The sequence below is a fragment of the Lampris incognitus genome, chromosome 4 (genome assembly GCF_029633865.1).
Source record: "Lampris incognitus isolate fLamInc1 chromosome 4, fLamInc1.hap2, whole genome shotgun sequence".
Taxonomy (NCBI): domain Eukaryota; kingdom Metazoa; phylum Chordata; class Actinopteri; order Lampriformes; family Lampridae; genus Lampris; species Lampris incognitus.
The window spans coordinates 30,018,658-30,037,761 of record NC_079214.1 but is presented as its reverse complement, the minus strand read 5'-3'; the positions used below and the strand labels follow the sequence as shown (position 1 = coordinate 30,037,761).

General features: G+C 43.9%; 1 protein-coding gene across 1 annotated transcript in view; it reads right to left on the bottom strand.

Annotated features, from left to right (window-relative positions):
• Window positions 1–1,955: 1,955 nt before the first annotated feature.
• Window positions 1,956–19,104, bottom strand: part of ahctf1 (AT hook containing transcription factor 1) — a 127,666-nt gene continuing 110,517 nt past the window's right edge. The window contains exons 33-40 of the mRNA XM_056278844.1: window positions 15,481–15,602; window positions 15,000–15,313; window positions 12,612–14,549; window positions 9,795–10,071; window positions 7,131–7,304; window positions 6,956–7,053; window positions 6,777–6,865; window positions 1,956–3,102 (exon numbers count right to left, since the gene is read on the bottom strand). Coding sequence (XP_056134819.1) covers window positions 2,904–3,102; window positions 6,777–6,865; window positions 6,956–7,053; window positions 7,131–7,304; window positions 9,795–10,071; window positions 12,612–14,549; window positions 15,000–15,313; window positions 15,481–15,602 — 3,211 coding nt within the window. The 3' untranslated portion in view covers window positions 1,956–2,903. The remainder of the gene's footprint in view (window positions 3,103–6,776; window positions 6,866–6,955; window positions 7,054–7,130; window positions 7,305–9,794; window positions 10,072–12,611; window positions 14,550–14,999; window positions 15,314–15,480; window positions 15,603–19,104) is intronic.

Here is a 19,104-nt window from a genome sequence, read left to right as displayed (position 1 = left end):
GCCTAGCTTAACCACCACTGGCTAGCGCTGTTGGTCTACTACAGCACAAACATCACATGGTATGCAGAGGAACCACTGTTGGTCAATGGATGGCATCACAGCTGTCACTGTGGGGCAACATCTTTATCTACTGAGCCCGTTGCACTACAGTTTAACGCTTAGGAATGGGTTCTGAGGTCCAGAGAGACTTCGGTGGGGGCACGATACCGACTATCTTTACTGTGCAAGACATGATGTGAGGAGAGCTCGATGGGCAAAGCACTTGCGAGAAGAGCTTGTAACAGGCACACTCAAACAGCATTCGTCTCTGACAAATGTGGATGACATTGTCACTCTAATGCGGGCCTGATGGCTCACAGGCATGCTTGCCAAGCTTAAACTGCATCACAGTCATCATCGTTTTCGATGGACTGCCGAAGGAAGGATTCCCGGGCAGCTCCATATTCAGCATCCTTCTCCCAATATACCCAGCATCCATCTTCCAATATACCCAGCATCTCTCCTCCACACATGTCCAGACCATCTCAATGCTTTGTCTCCAAATTGTCCAACCTGAGCAGTCCCTCTAATATACTCATTCCTAATCCTGTCCTTCGTCACTCCCAATGACATCCAAAATAGACAACCTGCATCAGGAACTGCTGATTCAGTTCTACACTGCAATATTCCAGTCTGTCCTGTGCACAGCCATCACTGTTTGGTTTGGATTGACCACCAAACCGGACAGGGCCAGAGTACAATGGACAGTTAAGTTTGCAGAGAAAATAACTGCTGCCAACCTGTCCTCCATTCAGGATTTATAAAACTCCAGACTCAGGAAACGGGGGCAGGCAACATCACTGCAGACCCATCACACCCTGGTCCCAACCTGTTCCAATTACTCCCCTCTGGTAGGTGCTACAGAGCACTGTACCCTCAAAAAAAAAAAGTTTCTTTCCACAGACTGTCATTCAAATGAAAGCTCAAATAAATCCAACCATTGTGTATATACTGTACTGTACATTGTATGTATACTGGTACGCTCTGACATGTCCACCTACTTCAGGCATGTATGTAAGTAACCTGCTAACGTTTATTTCAGCATCTCATATATTCTCTGCACCATTGCACTTTTATCACCTCTTCAAAGACGGTTGAATCCGTTCATTTGGATACGTTTATTGACAGCTACGTTTCATCACTCATCTAAGTGACCTCTTCTAAACTGACTGCAGGTATCCCCACCCATATAAACAATAGTTGCGTAACGACCGAAACCAATGACCAGTTTAATGTGCAAATATGGGTGTGACCATTAACCAGAGTTTCAATGGCCATGTGTACTATTCACAGAGGAATGGGTAATAGTTGCAATCACAGCATTGTAAGATGGCGACAGATGTACTCTTCCCCCCCCCTCGGTTTCGGGATGGTCGTTCTCTTTTCACATAGATCGCCTCTTTTGACTCCCCATTCAAACCAGCGTTCCTCCCTATTAAGGATGTGCACATCCTAATTTTTGAAAGAGTGGCCACTGGCCTGTAGATAGGTGTAGAGTCCTGGCCTGATACATTAAGGATCGGATACCCAGGCACAAACAGAGTAATATAGTGCACACTGTTAAGTGCCGGTAGCATTGCATGACATGTACACTTGGGAAACTAAATAGATGTTGGCCAAAAGGATGGCACAACACAGGAGAGCCAACGCGTCAGGCCAGGACTCCAGTCTACACCCATCTACAGGCTTCTAAAATGAAGACTCACAAGGAATATCTAAGCTTCTCCCCTTCCTACATCAAACTCACACAAAGCGTGTTCATAGATGTTAAGATGCTAATGTCTCCTTTCTCATGTCTAGCCAATGACAAAAAAATTAACAACCAAAGCAACAGCTTTACACTCGCCACACAGAGTACTTGAATCTCAGCAAGAAATTAAAATTGAAGAAATAATTCCACACCACTCTAGGAATAATTCAAGCTTTACATATTTATCAAAGAGCAGTCATCAAAAATAAAACATTCTACATACATTCATCTGAAAATAGCCTATTAGTCAGCTGGCAGTTACCAAGAACTTAACAAGCCTATTTACAAGTCCCAATCGCTGTGCAAGTCAAATTCTCTCACAATATACAACAAACTCATGACATACAAAAACAGTCTAAATTTGTTGATAATATTGTACAAGGTTTGTGCATCTTTCACAAAATACTCACAGCGTCTCATCTTGAAATTTAAGACTACAATGGGGTTATCTGATTAGTAGATCGAACGCAATCAAACATTTCAGACATCAGAAGGAGAAAATAAGGGTTTTTTTGGGGGAAAAAATGATTTTTCAATTCTATTTAGAAAATAGCAAAAGTCTATTTACATATTCATCAGTAGAAACATCGCTGCTTAACCTTAAATAGGGGGGGGAGGGGGGACAAAAACAGCAGACCCCAAAAAAATCTTAAACAGGAAAATGGAATAAAATCAAAGAGGGGGTGAGTAAAACCTCTTGGTTTGAGAAGAGTGACACCTTTTCCAGGTTTAGTTTAAGGGATTTTCTAAAACCAAGGAGCTCCTCATGGGTTTCTTTCAAATTTATCATTTTGCATCCACAGACAAATTAAAAGTTACAGGAAAAGGTGAAAATAGTCTTGGATGTGAGACAGATGACATCAGTCAGTCTTCCACAGTCTCCATCACCATTTTGCTGTCCTGCCCAGAGTATTCTAACTCAAAATAGGAATCCGGTAAATGATGACAACTGTAATGCTAATGAGGTCTTTGCAGAAAAGGAGCCATGATCAGTAAATAAAATAAAAATAAAAACACCAACATGGAGGCACACACACTTGATTCTCACTGCAGCTCCTGACTAAGTTGGTTAAGGTTTTCAGGAGGTTTGATGTGTATGGGAGCATTTTCCAAATCAGAGTTTCTTCCTGCGGCTGACAGGCTTTGGGAAAGCGGTGTCCATTATTCGTTTGCGTCTCAGGTTCATGTGAGGGGCTGGGGCATCGCTTTCCTCAACCTTCTTCTTAGTTAGGGGCGCAGACTCGGCTGGACTGGGTGGAGGGGAGATAAGGTCCACCTTTGCTAGAGGAAGTGCCACCAGAGATGCTTTGGTCCTATAGACACAAAATTATAGACAGATTGATAAAACAAAGCAATTAATAGAACAAGGAACCAGCTGAAACATAGATGACAAGTTAAATATGTGATGAAACCAGCTCCACATGTAGACACGCAGATCTTTATTCTGAAGACGGTAATGGATATCGACAATGGTTTTTAACTGTGTGTGTTGCAGCACTTAAGTTTTAATTTTCATGTTATACTGAGGACCATTCACTGAGTTGAGGATGGTTTGATTTTTTGAAGATAAAATATTCTGAAGGCTCACATGGGATCAACAGCTGATTTTATCTAGTTAATCAAAGCCATATTTACAGCCAGTTTGCTTTGTTTTCCCTTTTTTTAAGACTTTATTTTCAGTTTTATATTCAAGACACACACAAACAAGATAAAACAAAATAAAACGAAACTTAACAGACAAAAACAAAAACAACAAAAAGGAGAAAAAAAGGGTTTATAATGTAACTTGGTTCACAGCATTTTTCAAGAAATTACACAGGTATTATAAGAGTACAGATAAAAGGTAAAGAGTACCAGGTTGTATCACTACAGACTGTAATTTAAAATTATCTTTCTTTGCTCAAGAATCTTTTGGGTGCTTTAGATTTATGGAAGCGCATTCTCTCCATCTGTATGATTATGATCATTTCATTGAAAAATTTCTGAAAGCAGGGGGGTGTAGGTGATTTCCAGTTTGTTAGGATCATTTTCTGGCAGCTACCATGCCAACCATAACCAGTCTCAGAAAAAAATATTGAGCCAGAAACAGACAAAATTGCTCATGTTAAGAAATAGTAACTCCTTTGTTAATCCTAATAATAGAGTTATGAAAATATTAATTACATTTGGGAAATTGCCCTCTTTTTTCCCCAATCAGATTAGTTTTATTGTCATGTATGGACCTTGTTTTTTTTATAAAGTACTTAGGCACATTCACCATACTCATAGTATATCCTTTTTCTACTCGACAAGGCTGACCCCATCTGATAATGCCAATACTTATTAATTTGAGCTGATAGTTGCATAGTCCCAGAACTAAAGATACCACCCTGACTGACTAGTTCCTACACAGCTGAAAAGTGACTATGTAAATGTTAATCAATAAGGACAATAAATATTAAACTGAGCATATGAACGAATTAAAAACAAAATAACCTATCTGTTGTATCTGAAGTAGGGGTGTAATGCAAAAATACTGTATCTGTTTCATGCTCAAAATATCTGTATCTGCATCTATATTCTGTGTGGTCTAAAGGTTAAAAAGAATTGACCACTTCAAGGTCAATTTTCTTTTACCTTTTCCATGGATTACATTTTAAATGTCAAATTTTGGATCATTTTTTTCATTCAAAAAATATAACAAAATCCTAGTTAAACTGCGTATGCATCAACTTCCAATAATAGACCCAAACAATATATAAATGTTTAGAATTTGAACCCCCCCCCCATAAGGGAATACTGAACTCTGATACAATTAATTTAGAAAAAAAAACAAGTACATTTCTAATGTTATTGGATTAGACTGGATTATACATCTGTTCACAAAACATCAGAAAAAATGTCATTTTATACAACAATAAAGCTAGACAGAAAAAAACAAGTTTCCCACAAAACACAACCAAAATAGGCAACGCGAGAGTGAAGTGACAGGCTTGGTTTTTAATTGGAAAACGAAAATTGTAGTCAATAAATTTATGCAAAAAATTATATTTTTTTCAGTGAATCTCTGAGTGACTATTATATTGAGTGAGCAAGCTATCAGAAATTCCGCTTCTGGTGTGGGAAGATGGCTGCGCGAATTCGTGTTTGCAGCGATCTCACCCGGTGTCACAAGATGATGGCGCGAATTCACATTTGCGGTGGCCTCACCCAGTACCGTCCATGCAATGTCTTTGTCCGCATCTGCGTCTAAGTTTGTCTTCATTTGATGGCTGGGAGAGCGGGCGCTGGATCGGCTGGGAAAGCAGGGCAGGCTAAGCTAACTGGTAGCCCATGCAGACCAGCAGTTCCAATAACACCGAGGGCAGTCTGGCGACGGCCTCACCTGCTGTTGACTGTGATGTTTTGATGTCGTCGTGAGGCGTGCAAGGAGGTGTGTCGAGGGTGTCTGGCTGGGAGAGTTGGCGTTGGATCGGCTGGGAGAGTTTGGTCTGCTTCGTCTGGTGGGCCCGGGGACGACGGCCCCTGCCTGGAGCTGTGCCCGAGGAGGAAACACCGAGGGCGGTCTGACAGGACGCGGAAGCGGGGCGGGCTAAGCTAACTGCTAGCTCATGCAGACTGGCAGTTCCGACATTCATCCTGGCTGGCATTCGTTCCCTTGGACAGTGATATTTTGTCCAGTTTTTTTTTTCCGGATTCCCTCCCCCTCCCCTCCCCAATTGTACTTGGTCAATTACCCCACTCTTCTGAGCCATCCCAGTCGCTGTTCCACCCCCTCTGCCGATCCAGGGAGAGCTACCACATGCCTCCTCCGTTAAATGTGGCGTCACCACCTGCTTCTTTTCACCTGAAAGTGAGGAGTTTTGCCAGGGGGACGTAGCACGTGGGAGAATCACGCTATTCCCCCCAGTTCCCCCTCCTCCATGAACAGGCGCCCTGACCGACCAGAGCAGGCACTAGTGCAGCAACCAGGACACATAACCACATCTGGCTTTCCACCCACAGACACGGACAATTGTGTCTGCAGGGATGCATGACCGGAGGTAACACGGGGATTTGAACCGCTCGCCCCGTGTTGGTAGGCAACGGAATAGACTGCGATGCCACCTGGACGCCCCTTTTTGTTCAGTTTTGATATATGTGTGTTCTTGTAGTTTTTGGAATGTGTTTTTGTCTTTGTGTTGTACTGCTGTGGGCTGGGGGAAATGGCATTTTGTTTCATTTCATGTATGCAAGTGCATGAAGTGAAATGACAAAGTGTTCCTGATCCGTGAAGTAAAGCAGTTTTATGTTATAAATGAAACATTCATAGGTTTTTTGTTTGTTATTTCCCCCCCTTTTTCTCCCCAATTGCACCTAGCCAATTACCCCACTCTTCCGAGCTGTCCCGGTTGCTGCTCCACCCCCTCTGCCAATCCGGGGAGGGCTGCAGACTACCGCATGCTTCCTATGATACATGAGGAGTCTTTAGCTGCTTCTTTTCACCTGACAGTGATGAGTTTTGCCAGGGGGACGTAGCGTGTGGGAGGATCACGCTATTCCCCCCAGTTTGCCCTCCCCCCGAACAGGTGCCCCGACCAGGACACATACCCACATCCGGCTTCCCACCCGCAGACACGGCCAATTGTGTCTATAGGTACGCCCGACCGAGCCGGAGGTTAACACGGGGTTTTGAACCCCGTGTTGGTAGGCAACGGAATAGACTGCCGCACTACCCAGATGCCCAGACATTCATAGGTTTGACATTGTTTTAGCCCAAAAGATGAGATTTATCACACGGGAAGCTGCTTTGAGAAGTATGCAGGCTTTAGATTATCATCATCTGTGCATTTCTGAATAATTTGTTCAGATTCTACATAACCTGAACAAAAAAATAAATAAAGATATCAATTATCATGATCATCAACAGGCAAATTTCCAATTACTATTTTTTGGGTCTTGTGTTATCAGCATTACTATCACAGGCATAACCTACTTTTGTTGATCATGCCACAAAGAAGTTTCTTACCTAGTTGTTCGCTTGCTTTTTCTCATTTTAGTAGTGGGTGGTGCCATCTCTGATTCCATATCATTTCCTAAAGGATGTTTATTTTTATGCTGGGGTAGAAAAAAATAGTTGAAATTAGAGGTGATTGAAAATAAAACTCGCACATCATCGAACCCAAACAGACACTAATCAACACTAACCTGAGCTGTGAGGGCAATGCTGGAAGCAACATTTCTTCTTGTGCGTGTGACAAGGGGCAAAAATTCTTCATGTTGGACAGAAGATTCTGCTCTGCGCCCTGACAAGAAGAGGTACACAGGATCAATATTCCATCCCTGATGAATGAATGAAAGAGTGAATTAAGATGATATTAACCTCTTGTTTGCCTTCTTGAATAGATTAATGAATCTTGGGTTAGGTCAGCCTGATCATCTTCAGGCTCAGGGACCAGGTTGTTTCCCATGTTAATGGGAAAAGCAGATGGAATCTTCTCCACAGATAACTTTGTATTCCTTTTATTGGCTCCCACTACTTCCTTGACAACTGCTCCTGTTTTAATTACAGAAAGATAGTTTAATTGATTTGCAATGAAATTTGTTAATTTTGGCTGAGAAGCCAAATTATTTTCTAAATTACTTTAATACTACTACTAGGGCTGTGTGATATGACCAAAATCTAATATCACGATAGAGGTCATTCATGTTACAATAACGATACACATCACAATATAGCACATTTTCTGTAAATTCAATGAATAAATATTTTACATAAAATGACCACATGGAAAGGCTTATTTCTTATTACATTTTCAATTATATACTTGACTTTCGGTTTGGCATCGTGTACCTTGGGTGGAGTGTTCGCACCAACTCACAAAATCCCTGTTTCTCGACCATGTAAATTGGGGCCATGCCTTTGAGATGTAAGTTGCAACGGCAGTTGTTATCGCCTTCCATCTTCGTGATTCTTTGACATATGGTGTGCCGCGGGCAAAAGCCTCTTGCAATGTCTGAGTCTGGGGTTTGTTTTGAGCACTCAACTGTGCTGTTGTGGCTCTCATCTGTAAACTCTCCGTACTCAGTGGCGATGCTAGGGTCTGTTGGGGCTCTAGGCAAAAATTCTCAGGAGGGGCCCCCAACCAGCGTTCATTGCCATTAAGTTATAAATAATCTGACACCAACAAAAGAATATACGAAATATAAACTGTGTGATGTGGACGCTGGGAGTAACTTGTGGATTGCGACACACCACCTGAAGCTCAATCTGGACAAGACAGAGCTGATGTTCCTCCCGGGGAAATGTTGCCCGCACTGAGACCTGGCCATCACCATTGACAACACTGTGGTGACGCCAACTCGGACTGTGAGGAATCTTGGTGTGATCCTGGACAAACTGTCGTTTGCTGCAAATGCTGCATTGGTTGCTCACTCCTGCAGATTTCTCCTCTATAACATCAGGAGGATTCACCCATTCCTCGCCGACGAGACGGCACAGGTGCTCATCCAAGCTCTGGTTATCTCCCGGCTGACTACAGCAACTCCCTCCTTGCTGGTGCCCCGGCATCGGCCATCAGACCTCTGGAGCTTGTTCAGAAAGCTGCAGCTCATCTGGTGTTCAACCGCCCTAAGTTCTCCCACACGTCTACCCTTCTCATGTCCCTACCCTGGCTCCCAGTAGCTGCTCGCATCCAGTCTAAGACTCTGGTGCTAGCCTACAGGGCAGTGAAAGGAACAGCTCGTTCCTATATCCAGGCCATGGTCAAGCCTTAGACCCCTGCCCAACCACTTTGCTCTGCTGCCTCGGGATGCCTGGTTGCCCCGTCGCTCAGAGGCCCCTGCTGCCGATCGACCCGGTCACGGCTCTTTTCTGTCCTGGCCCCACAGTGGTGGAATGAACTCCCCACTGATGTCAGGACAGCGGAGTCACTGCCCATCTTTTGGGCATAGGTTGAAAACTAACCTCTTCAAGAACTACTAACCTGTTACTTGCTCTTAGCACTTATTGTATTCACTCATTTAAAAAAAAAAATCTCTTTCTTGCGCTTTTACTTTAACACTGGTTTTGCTCTTAGATGCTTGTTTAGAGAGAAGATGCACTTATGACCTCTGATGACTAGTAGTTCTACTGATTTCCTACGTTAAATGCACTTATTGTAAGTCGCTTTGGATAAAAGCGTTGGCTAAATGACTGTAATGTAATGTAATGTAACTTTCGAAGAGTGCAGCCAGTGCGCAACACGAATGACATGGGGCCCTTACAAGGGAGGTTTCCTACTGTGATGTCATGTCATTGCAAATTGTCAATTGGTTGTTCAAGGCGGAGGGGGTTGCAGTCACTGCTTTGGAGTAAATTCTGTCAGCCCTTGGGGGCCCCCTACTGTCTGGGGCTCCAAGCAGTTGCCTGGCTTGCTTGTTCAGAAGCTTCGCCTCTGTTCGTACTGTTTGACATGATTCTTGCGTAGGTGGTAAAAGAGGCTAGTGGTGTTTGAGTCTGTTGTGGGGACCGGCGTGCGGCATATTTTGCAAAGTATGGTTTTCTGGTCCATGTCAGACTTTTCATACCCAAACCACGTCCATAAAATAGAAGTAGCACCTCTTTTAGGTACAAGCTCCTTGTTTTGTCCTGGCTGGTCGGAGTCTTTCTGTTTGGAATTACCCCGTTCCTCATTACATTCACTGTCCTCCATGTTTCTTTGTATTGCCCTCATGCAAATTTCCTGCCTGTGTCCATGCTGAGCCAAGAGCGGAAAGGGTTGTCCAAATGACGAAAAATATTGCTGTAAAGACTGTGATTTGCAAAACAACGAAATAAACAATAGCGTAATATGAAGCGACACGTTTTCTATCGTCACACGATATATATCGTATCGCACAGCCCTAACTAATACTACTACTATTAGACTGTATAATGACATTGAATAACAAAAAATAGAGTAGAAAAAAAGATATAAAGGGTGAAATAAAAATGTAATAACAGCAACTCAAACATCAGAAAAAGTGAGACAAAGGAAAAAGCTGGCTTATAAATCAAAATACACACCTTCCTGCTTCTCCTCTTCATCTTGGAGCCTCTTGATGAAGTCGTCAGCAACCGGTATTTCAGATTCCACCTCTAGTTGGGTGTCCAGAAAGGGGAGAGCTTCCTTAGGATTGTTCCAGAGTTTGCTTCTGGTTGACCGGGTGGTGTGGACGATGGAAGCAGAATCATTCTTAAAGACAGGCTCAGGGAGATTCAGGTGTTTTTCTGTCTTCTTGCTGGCTGACTCTCCTCTTTTCTTCGTTTTGCTTCGAAGGGCTGATAAAGACTCTAAATTCCCCTGGTGGTATGAAAAAGTAAACAATGACCTTTAGAAGCAAGCTTACTAAATTCAATAAATATTGTAGGATAGTTGTATATGACAGAAATGTTCTAATGTAGCAATCAAAAATGGTTGTTGACAAAGTAAGAAATGTTGAGTAAAAATATTTTTGAATAGGATGTTTGTCAGATATTAAGAAAAGTAACTTTACTCTACACAGGTTAAATTCTGTGTGGACACCTGTACTCCCACACATACCACTTGCTCCTATCCAAATCAGAAACCTTGGATTAATTGCGACATTCGGCTGAGACTAAAGAGAAAGAAATGTTGCTTTTAAAGCTGGGGATAAGGACCAGTACAAGGAAGCTAGGTACACGCTGAGGAAAGCCATCAATACAACCAAAATAACAATAGCGGGATAAAGTAAAACAGCATTAAAACGACTGCGACTCCAGGCACATGTGGCAGGGACTGCAAGCGATAATGGGCTGCAAACCAAAGCAGGGTGGTTTTACCAACACCGCCGCTTCACTCCCTGATGACCTGAACATATTCTATGCCCACTTTGAGTGTGATTCGGGACCACCAGACAATATACAGAACCTTGTTGGGCACTCACTCAACGAGGTAACACATCAAGTGACAGAGGCTGACGTGAGTAAGAGTTTTAAATCTGTTAAAGCATGCAAAGCTGCCAGCCCAGACAGTATTCCATCTTCTGTCCTTAAGACCTGCTCTAGTCAGCTATCAAATGTTTTTACAGACATTTTTAACTTGTCATTGATACTATGTGTAGTTCCTACATGCTTTAAGAAAACCCTTATTGTGCCTGTACCCCCCCCCCCCAAAAAAAATCACCTGTATCCTGGGTGAGAGGAGCGGAGAGGAGAAATCTTGGGAGAGAGATCCCTCCTCTGTTGCTCTCCCTGAGGTTCCTTCCTATTTTTTCTCCCCGTTAAAGGGTTCTTTTTTTTAAGGGAGTTGTCCCTTATCCGATGAGAGGGTCTAAGGATAGGATGTTGTGTTGCTGTTAAACCCACTGAGGCAAATTTGTAATTTGTGACATTGGGCTATACAAATAAAATTGACTTGACTTGACTATCCTGTCTTAAGGACTACAGACCTGTTCCTTTGACCTCAGTAATAATTAAATGCTTTGAAAAATTAGCTAAGACATGCATAAATCTTAACATTCCTGCCAACCTTGATCCGCTACAGTTTGCTTATTGTTCATATAGATCTGTGGAAGATGCTGTGTCATTGACTCTGCATAATGTATTAAAACAACAAGGGGAAAAAAACTATGTCAGAATGTTGTTTATTGACTATAGCGCTGCAATTAATACCATTCTAGCATCTAAATTGGTGTTAAAGCTTAGGGACCTTGGTATTTGTAATTCCATCTGTAAGTGGTTATATGACTTTCTGACAGGCAGGCCCCAGACAGTGAGAGCAGGTACCAGCTAGTCATCTACCATAGTTCTCAACACAGGAGCACCACAGGGTTGTTGCCTTAGTCCCTTACTCTTTAGTTTGTTCACACATGACTGTGTTGCCAAATATCATAACAGAATAGTGAAATTTGTAGATGACACCACAGTAATTGGACTGATAAATGACAACAATGAGAATGCCTATAGGAAGGTGAGGGACCTATCCATATGGTGTCAATATAACAACCTCTACTTAAATGTTGAGAAAACAAAGGAGATAATCGTTGATTTTAGGAAGTCCAAAAACAATTCAGACACCAGTTTACATCAATGGTGTCCCTGTTGAAATTGTGAAGAACTTCAGATTTTTAGGCATTCAGATCCCAGACTCCCTCTCCTGGTCTCGAAACACCAGCTGGGTCATTAAGAAAGCACAACAGAGACTATACTTTCTGAGATGTCTTAAAAGAAATTCAGAATGTCCACAAAAACCCTGGTCAATTTCTATCAGACTACCACAGAGAGCATCCTTACTGGAAGCATAGTGGTGATTTGGCAACCTGACCGAACAGAACCACAAACAACTGAGAAAGATTGTAAAAACAGCTTCAAATATCATAGGAACAGCACTGCCACAGCTTCAAGACATTTAAACCACCCATTGGAGAAGGAAGGCCTTAGTATCATGGAGGACACCAGCCACACAGCACATGGCCTGTTCTCATTCCTTCCCTCAGGACAATGCTTAAAGAGCATCAGAGCTCAGACCAGCTGCCTCAAAGTTTTTAGCCCCAGGCGATCAGAATAATGAACACTAGGTACCTTACATAACTTTCATTCATTTATTATTTGTAGGATTTCTGATTTCTAATTTATTGTTTTTATTTCTTATTTCCTTATATATAGTTTTAAGGGCTAAGAGAGCCAAGGCATATGCATTTGAGGCACATGGTACTTTTTACGTGTATATGATAAATTGAACTTGTTGTACTTATAACATTACGCCTAACACAGTCTTCCTTTGTCAAGATGGCAAACAGCAAGGCCTATTTGGGGTAGATCCAAGTAGAATTAACGAAAGTGAGAAGATGACATTTTTTCTCTACCTAATAGTGTCCTTACCGCTGGGTAAATGTTAAGGGTCATACAACTGGACCTCCGGGTCACCCTGGCAGGACTAGAATTTGACTGCTCTTTGACCTCCTCTTCCTCCAGCAGGACAGGCTGGGTTACAGAGGATCCAGTCTTTGATCTTCTGGAGCTGCTTTTGACAGATGGAATAACAACCTCATCTTGTTCTGTCTCCTCCTTCACACAATCTAGAACTGATTTTGCCTCCTCATTACTTCTCAGCATCCTGCGACTGGATCTCCTTGGGGTGGGATTCTGTGTACTGCAGTGCTTGGCTGTGGTAGGAACCTTGGAGGTGCTCTGTGCAGCATCTGTGTTATCAATTATCTTCTCTTCTTTCTTGTTCTCTTCCTGTATTGTCTGTAAGGCTGCTGATGCCTCTTCAGAGCTACTTCGGGTCTTACGACTGCTCCTTGTTGGAGTGGCCCTCTGAGAGACACGGTGTTTGGCTGGGGTAGAGGTCCCAGAGCTGACTGAGGCCATGTTGTTGTCACCCACAACCTCCTCCCCATGCTCCTTAACAGTGTCCTCCTCCTGATGCTCCTCTTTAGGAGGTTCGGGATGTGCTTTGCGAGTGCTTCTTCGAGGTGTGCTGACTGGGACCTTAAAGTCCTGGCTCTTTCTGCTGCCTCTAGTTTTACGGCCGAGAGAAGCAAGGACCTGAGAGTCTGTCTCAATCTCCTCTACATTGCCATCCTCCTCCAGAAAAGAGGAGTCTAACTTAACCATCTTTTCCCCCCTTGTTGTTCTCCATGTTGATGTGGAGTTAGCGCTCCACTCCTTCTGAGAGGTGGCAGTGGTGTCCAAAATAAAATGTTCTTCTGATGGGTGGTGAGAGTCTAAAATTTGCTGTACATTGGTTTCTTCTTCACCCATATCCTCTCTTTCTCTGTCCCTGGTTCTTACTTCTCTCTCCTCCTGAAGTACTGTATCCTCCTCTCTTTTCTCTTCCTCAGCCTCAGCTGGGGCACTGCAATTCGGCTGCAGATCTTCCACAGAGGCAGCCACGACCTCTGTACTATGCACAGCTTGGGCTGTTTCAGCCTCATCCGTCTCAATAGGTATGTTATCTTTAAAAGCAGACACATGATCATTCATAATTATGCTTGGGCTCATGGGCTCCTTCTGGTTCTCATCTGGTGTGTATTTATCATCCTCCACTCTCTCCTCTGTCGCAGTTTCTTTCATTATCCCAGTGTCTTTGCTTGACAGATCCTCCTCTTCAGTGAGAATGGACCCAGAGTCCGACATACTTTTAGGTTCTTCTTTATCATTGTTTGCCTCATTTTCAGCTAAAGTAACAGATTCAGCAGCTTTCTGTTCAGTGGTCTCTGGCATCTCTTGGTGTGTTTCAATGTCTTCAACTGAAATGGTATTTTGGGGTTTTGCATGCTCTGTGAAATTAAAGTCATCAGTGAAAACAGACTGCGACGTTTCTTTTTCTGCTTCAGCACATCCACCTAAAATATCAACATCTGTTGCTAGGTCCTGTGTAGGAGCATCTCCAGACAGTGGAATATCCTGGTTGTCTGTGCCCAGAAGGATCTCTGGTAGGGCCACATTTTCATTACTTATTCCCTCTTTTATGGGCTGGGTGGTGGACTGCAGGTCATTCTGCACAGGCAGAGTGCCTGCCTCTGCGTCCCCATCACTATCCACCATCTCAAGCATCAGTGAGAAGCTGCTCTGAGCTCTAGTGAATGATTCCTCTGGCTCTGTAGCATGCTCAGGCTCTGTAAAACCAAGCTGTGCACCATCCACTAGGTCATGCTCCGGTCCATCCACAAGCTCAAGGGGCACCAGAAGAGTAGTGGAAGGTTTGAGCTCTGTGAAGGAGGTCTCATCCTCCTCTTCCTCTGCTGCCTCCATCTCTCCATCTGCTCCAAGTCTTACCATCACTACTTCTCCCTCTATATCTCCTTCAACCATCTGCAGAAAGAAGGAAAAAACAAAAACAGCAACAGGTACCAACAGGTTACATTACCGCTTCTCCGACTTGACTTGTGTTGTTTAGTGACTTCAAACCCTCCCCTCTTGTCTTCCATATCAAAACACACAAATCCCCCTATTCTTCTCCTCAGAAAGATAAACGCAATCAATTCAAACTCGAAGTACTCGAAATATATCGCACAAATCTCATGCATTTTTCTCCTTAAAAGAGGCAGTCTGGAGTAGCTCAACCAATTTCCTCAGATCACAACTCTGGATTCTAACTAGCTGAGGCAAGTTTGTAATGTGTTTCCAATCATAAAATATTTAGATCTCATCAACAACCACAGTCACTCAGCGACTTTTGTATATCAAGAGGCATATGAGAAAAAAAAATCCAAAAGAAATTTATAGGGTTTTAGGTACGGGAGTATGAAAAAAAGTGGGTACCTTCAGCCCTGCTTCAGGTGGGACCAGTGACTGCTCAGCAGCCTCCTGCTCTGATAGACTGGGCAGATAGTTGGGTAGTCTCTGGTGCAATAACAGAAGGGAAGGGGGGCTGTGCTGCAGAGATGGGAGTCTTCCATTACCCTTTACCTCTTCAATGATTTCCACCTCACTGCCTGAGTCTGCCTCCTCTTCATGCTCCTCTTCTTCATCATCTTCAGGACTATCAGATTCATTTTCTTCATCCTCCCCCTCATCTTCCTCTTCATCAGAGCCCGGGCTGAAGAGTTCCTCACTGTCGTTCACACTCACCACAGCTAGCGAGAGAGTGAGATAAAAATAACTAATAAGAATAATCTAGGGGTTGTGGTACATCAAGGAATGCACACACTGCGTGTGTGTGTGTGTGTGTGTGTGTGTGTGTGTGTGTGTGTGTGTGTGTGTGTGTGTGTGTGTGTGTGTGTGTGTGTCTATAGTCCCTCACAGTGGGAGTCTGTGCCAGTGGGCTCAGAGGATGTCACAGAGGCAACAGACTTCTGGCTGGTCAATGATGGAGGGCCATCAGCAGCTCTTCTCTCTTCTTCTTGGGTCTCACATAACGGCTCACTGGGTAACAATAAAAATAAAAATGTGTTGTAAAGGAAAAGAAATCATAAAACATTCAGCGATAAAAGCTGCTCAGTTAAACACTAACAGGAAAAAAAATCAAAGAATGAAAATACATAGTTGCCAGTTTATTATCAAGTACACCTATCTAGAAGCATGCTGCGCATCCTTTGGCATTGAGAACAGCATGAATTCATCTGGGCATGGAATCTACAAGATGCTGGACGCCTTGCGTAGGAATCTTGTATCATGCAGAAATGACTGTTGCGCAGTTGATCAACAGGTCAACACTACAAACCTGTTCCAGCATTTAGCAAAGCATCAAAAGATCATATATGAAAATTGCATGGCTAAAACCCCGACCACCAGTGTGTCAAGGAGGCTGAATACCATCCAGCAGGGATAAATGACCGAAATGTTCGAGAGTATCGACTCCTGTATTTTCACAATGTGTGTCTGGTGTGTGTCTGTGTGGGAGTCTATAAACAGCCAAACTAAAGCACTTGGGGCCTTGATTCTTTTTGGAGGTTATTGGGGATGATGAGGGGCACCTATAAAAAATAGCAGAACATTAAAAATATGCATAATATGCGGAATATGCATACAATATGTGGAATCCCTTCAGAATCCTGAGCAGTTCAACAAGATGGTGGGCTCTGGCTACGTCACGCCTCGGCTCTTTCCGCCGTTCGCACAAACCTCGCGTTCTTAACGGGTTGCTGGATGGCGGGCGGAGACAGCGAGCAGCGTTGGAAATAGAAAGCGTCTGTGAAATAAGCCACAACGTCAGAGTCGCATTTGCATGGGTCGAGCATGGGCGTATATGGCGGCTGTCACGTGAAGTGAACTCAATAAAGTTTTCTGTTTTTGAATGTAAATCAGAGTGTGCGGGCGGTTCGGGTTTTGGCGGGTCTGACGAACAATAAAGTTGGCTGCTGTTGCGCGTGGAAGTGTCCGAGTGTCTTATCTGATGAATCACATTTAAAGGCCCAAACATACTCGGGCGGAACGTACGCGGAGTGGACTCCACGAGGAATGTCCACAGTCATTTGGGCTTCCATAGTCGAGCGCACTTCCGCGTTGTAGTTTCCTGTAAAACTGTCCGTGAAACACTACATTACCACAATGCTTGCGTGTTGTTTACACTCTTCTGTCATGGCGTCCGACACTGACGATGAGGAAAACATGCTCTTGCCTGCTGGCTCTACAAGAAAATAAACTGAAGAGACGGTGGTATGTATCCGCTCTGTGACGTGTCGTACAGGTGTGGGTACTTTCGCACCTTCTACTCATATATTTTCGGAATGTGTGTGTGTGTGGTGTTAGTGTATGTGTGTGTTAGTGTAGATAGCGGGACCGAAAACTAAAGCATTTATGATCCTAATTTCTTTTGGAGGTGGTAGGTATTGTTCCAGAGAGGACCAGAAAAATAGCAGAAAATTAAAATATAATTATAATTATGCAAAATATGCATTTTCTAAAAATGGCTAAAAACCACTTTTCTCGGCATTTCAAGTGATTCTGGGCATTTAGGAGGAGGGAGTTGGAGTGGGGGGGGGTTTAGGGGCAGGGGGAAGGCAGTTAGCTGGCAGGATGAAGAAGAGGGAGATTTACACGGGTGGATAGCTAATAAACGTCATGATCACTGCAACTTGGTTGCGGTTCACTTACTAGTATCTCCATATGAACGAGATTCAAAACTGCACCATGAAACTACTGGATAAACGGTACAGCATGCCATCCCGCATAAATTTTACCCATGTTGCCTTACCGGAGCTATATAAAATGTGCATGCAGAGTCGCAGTGGAGCTAAAAACAGCAGTTTTTTTGCCACTACCATGGACATGTGGTCAAGCTGTACAGCAAAACCCTATTAGAGTCCGACCATCCATTTCATTAATGAAGAATTCAACCTCAAAGCTCGCTGTCTTCAGACTGCTTACTCTACAGGTGACCACACTGGGGAGAACATTGCGGCTGGACTGAGAGAAGGGCTAGCCAGCTGGGATCTCGTTCAAGAATACCATGTTTTCCTAACGACAGACAACGCATTGAACACAGTGAAGGCAGTGCAGCTTAAGTAGTGGACCGGGCTCCAATGTTTTGGGCACCGATTACATCTTGAATCGGTAATTTTTTTTTCAGTATTTTTGAGTGAGTGAGTGAGTGAGTGAGTGAGTGAGTGAGTGAGTGAGTGAGTGAGTGTGTGTGTGTGATAGAGTGAGTGAGAGAGAGAATAAGAGAACGGGAAAGATTAAGAACAATGGTAGAACTAATGACTAACACACCTTGGATTCCCACCTTGCAGTGGTGGAGAAGTTTGCGTTTACTACTGAGCGCAAGACCTATGCAGTCTGGAGCTTGGCTCCTGGCAGGGTCACCCAAGGTGGACAGGTCAGGGGGAAGGTTCCAGACGAAGTGCAACTCAACAAAGACTTCAATGGCGGAACTTGGGGAAGATGTCTCCAGGTCACAACGGCCATGAAGGCGGATGAAGGCTGCAACAGAGGGTGGTCCCCAATCATCTTGGTTCTCCATGCCATTGGACTCAGGCCACCCCCTGCCAAGGACCAGAGGTGGAAAACCCGGCTTCAGAAAGTAGAAGTACTAACCATGTATTTGCTCCACCCATGGACTAAACCAGCTGATTTCACTAATTAGTTCTACTACCTGGCTGAAGTGTTGTGCTAATTAGAATCAGCTGGTTTAGTGCATGGGTGGAGCAAATACATGGTTAGTACTTCTACTTTCTGAAGCGGTGTTTTCCACCTCTGCCAAGGACCGTGTGGTGGCTGCAGGCTCATCAGCCTCTCCACATAAAATGCTGTCAAGCACAGGTTTCCTCCCGTAAGGGAATCAACTGATAAACATCCTGGGTCAAAGCCCTGTGGCGATCACGAAGAGGTGACAGGGGCAGGACAGTGAAGTCTGGCAGCCCCTACCCACAACCTGGCACACAGGCGGTGGGTGTATGATCAGTCACTGAGCCCTGTGACTTAGGCAGATGGGCTCCTTGGCTGCTGCACCCACGACTGAGCAGCCCTATTTACGATCCGCTCTTCTCACCCCAGTTGGGGAGGGGGCAAGAAAAGGTGCTCTAAACATAGTCTGCCTTATATCACCTGTCTAGAACACCGCATCCAGAGGGATCACTACCACACGGTCAGAAACAGAAACTCATACATTTCGGAGCCTGGAACACATGAACCCACATGGACAATCAATCCAGCGATTGACTTGAGTGGTGTTCTGCAATCATCGCCCGAAAGCTGAGAAGATTACAGATTGATATTGCCACACTCTCTGAAACTCGACTGGCTGTGGGCAGCTGAAAGAGGAGAGGGGTGGTTACACTTTCTTCTGGATAGGAAAAGCAGTTGATGAGCCAAGGAGCCACAGTGTTTGCTTTGCCATCAAAAACAGCCTCATTTGCCACCTTGCTGTGCTTCCTCTGGGCATCAATGAACGCCTGATGACAATACGACTGGCACTTGTAAACAA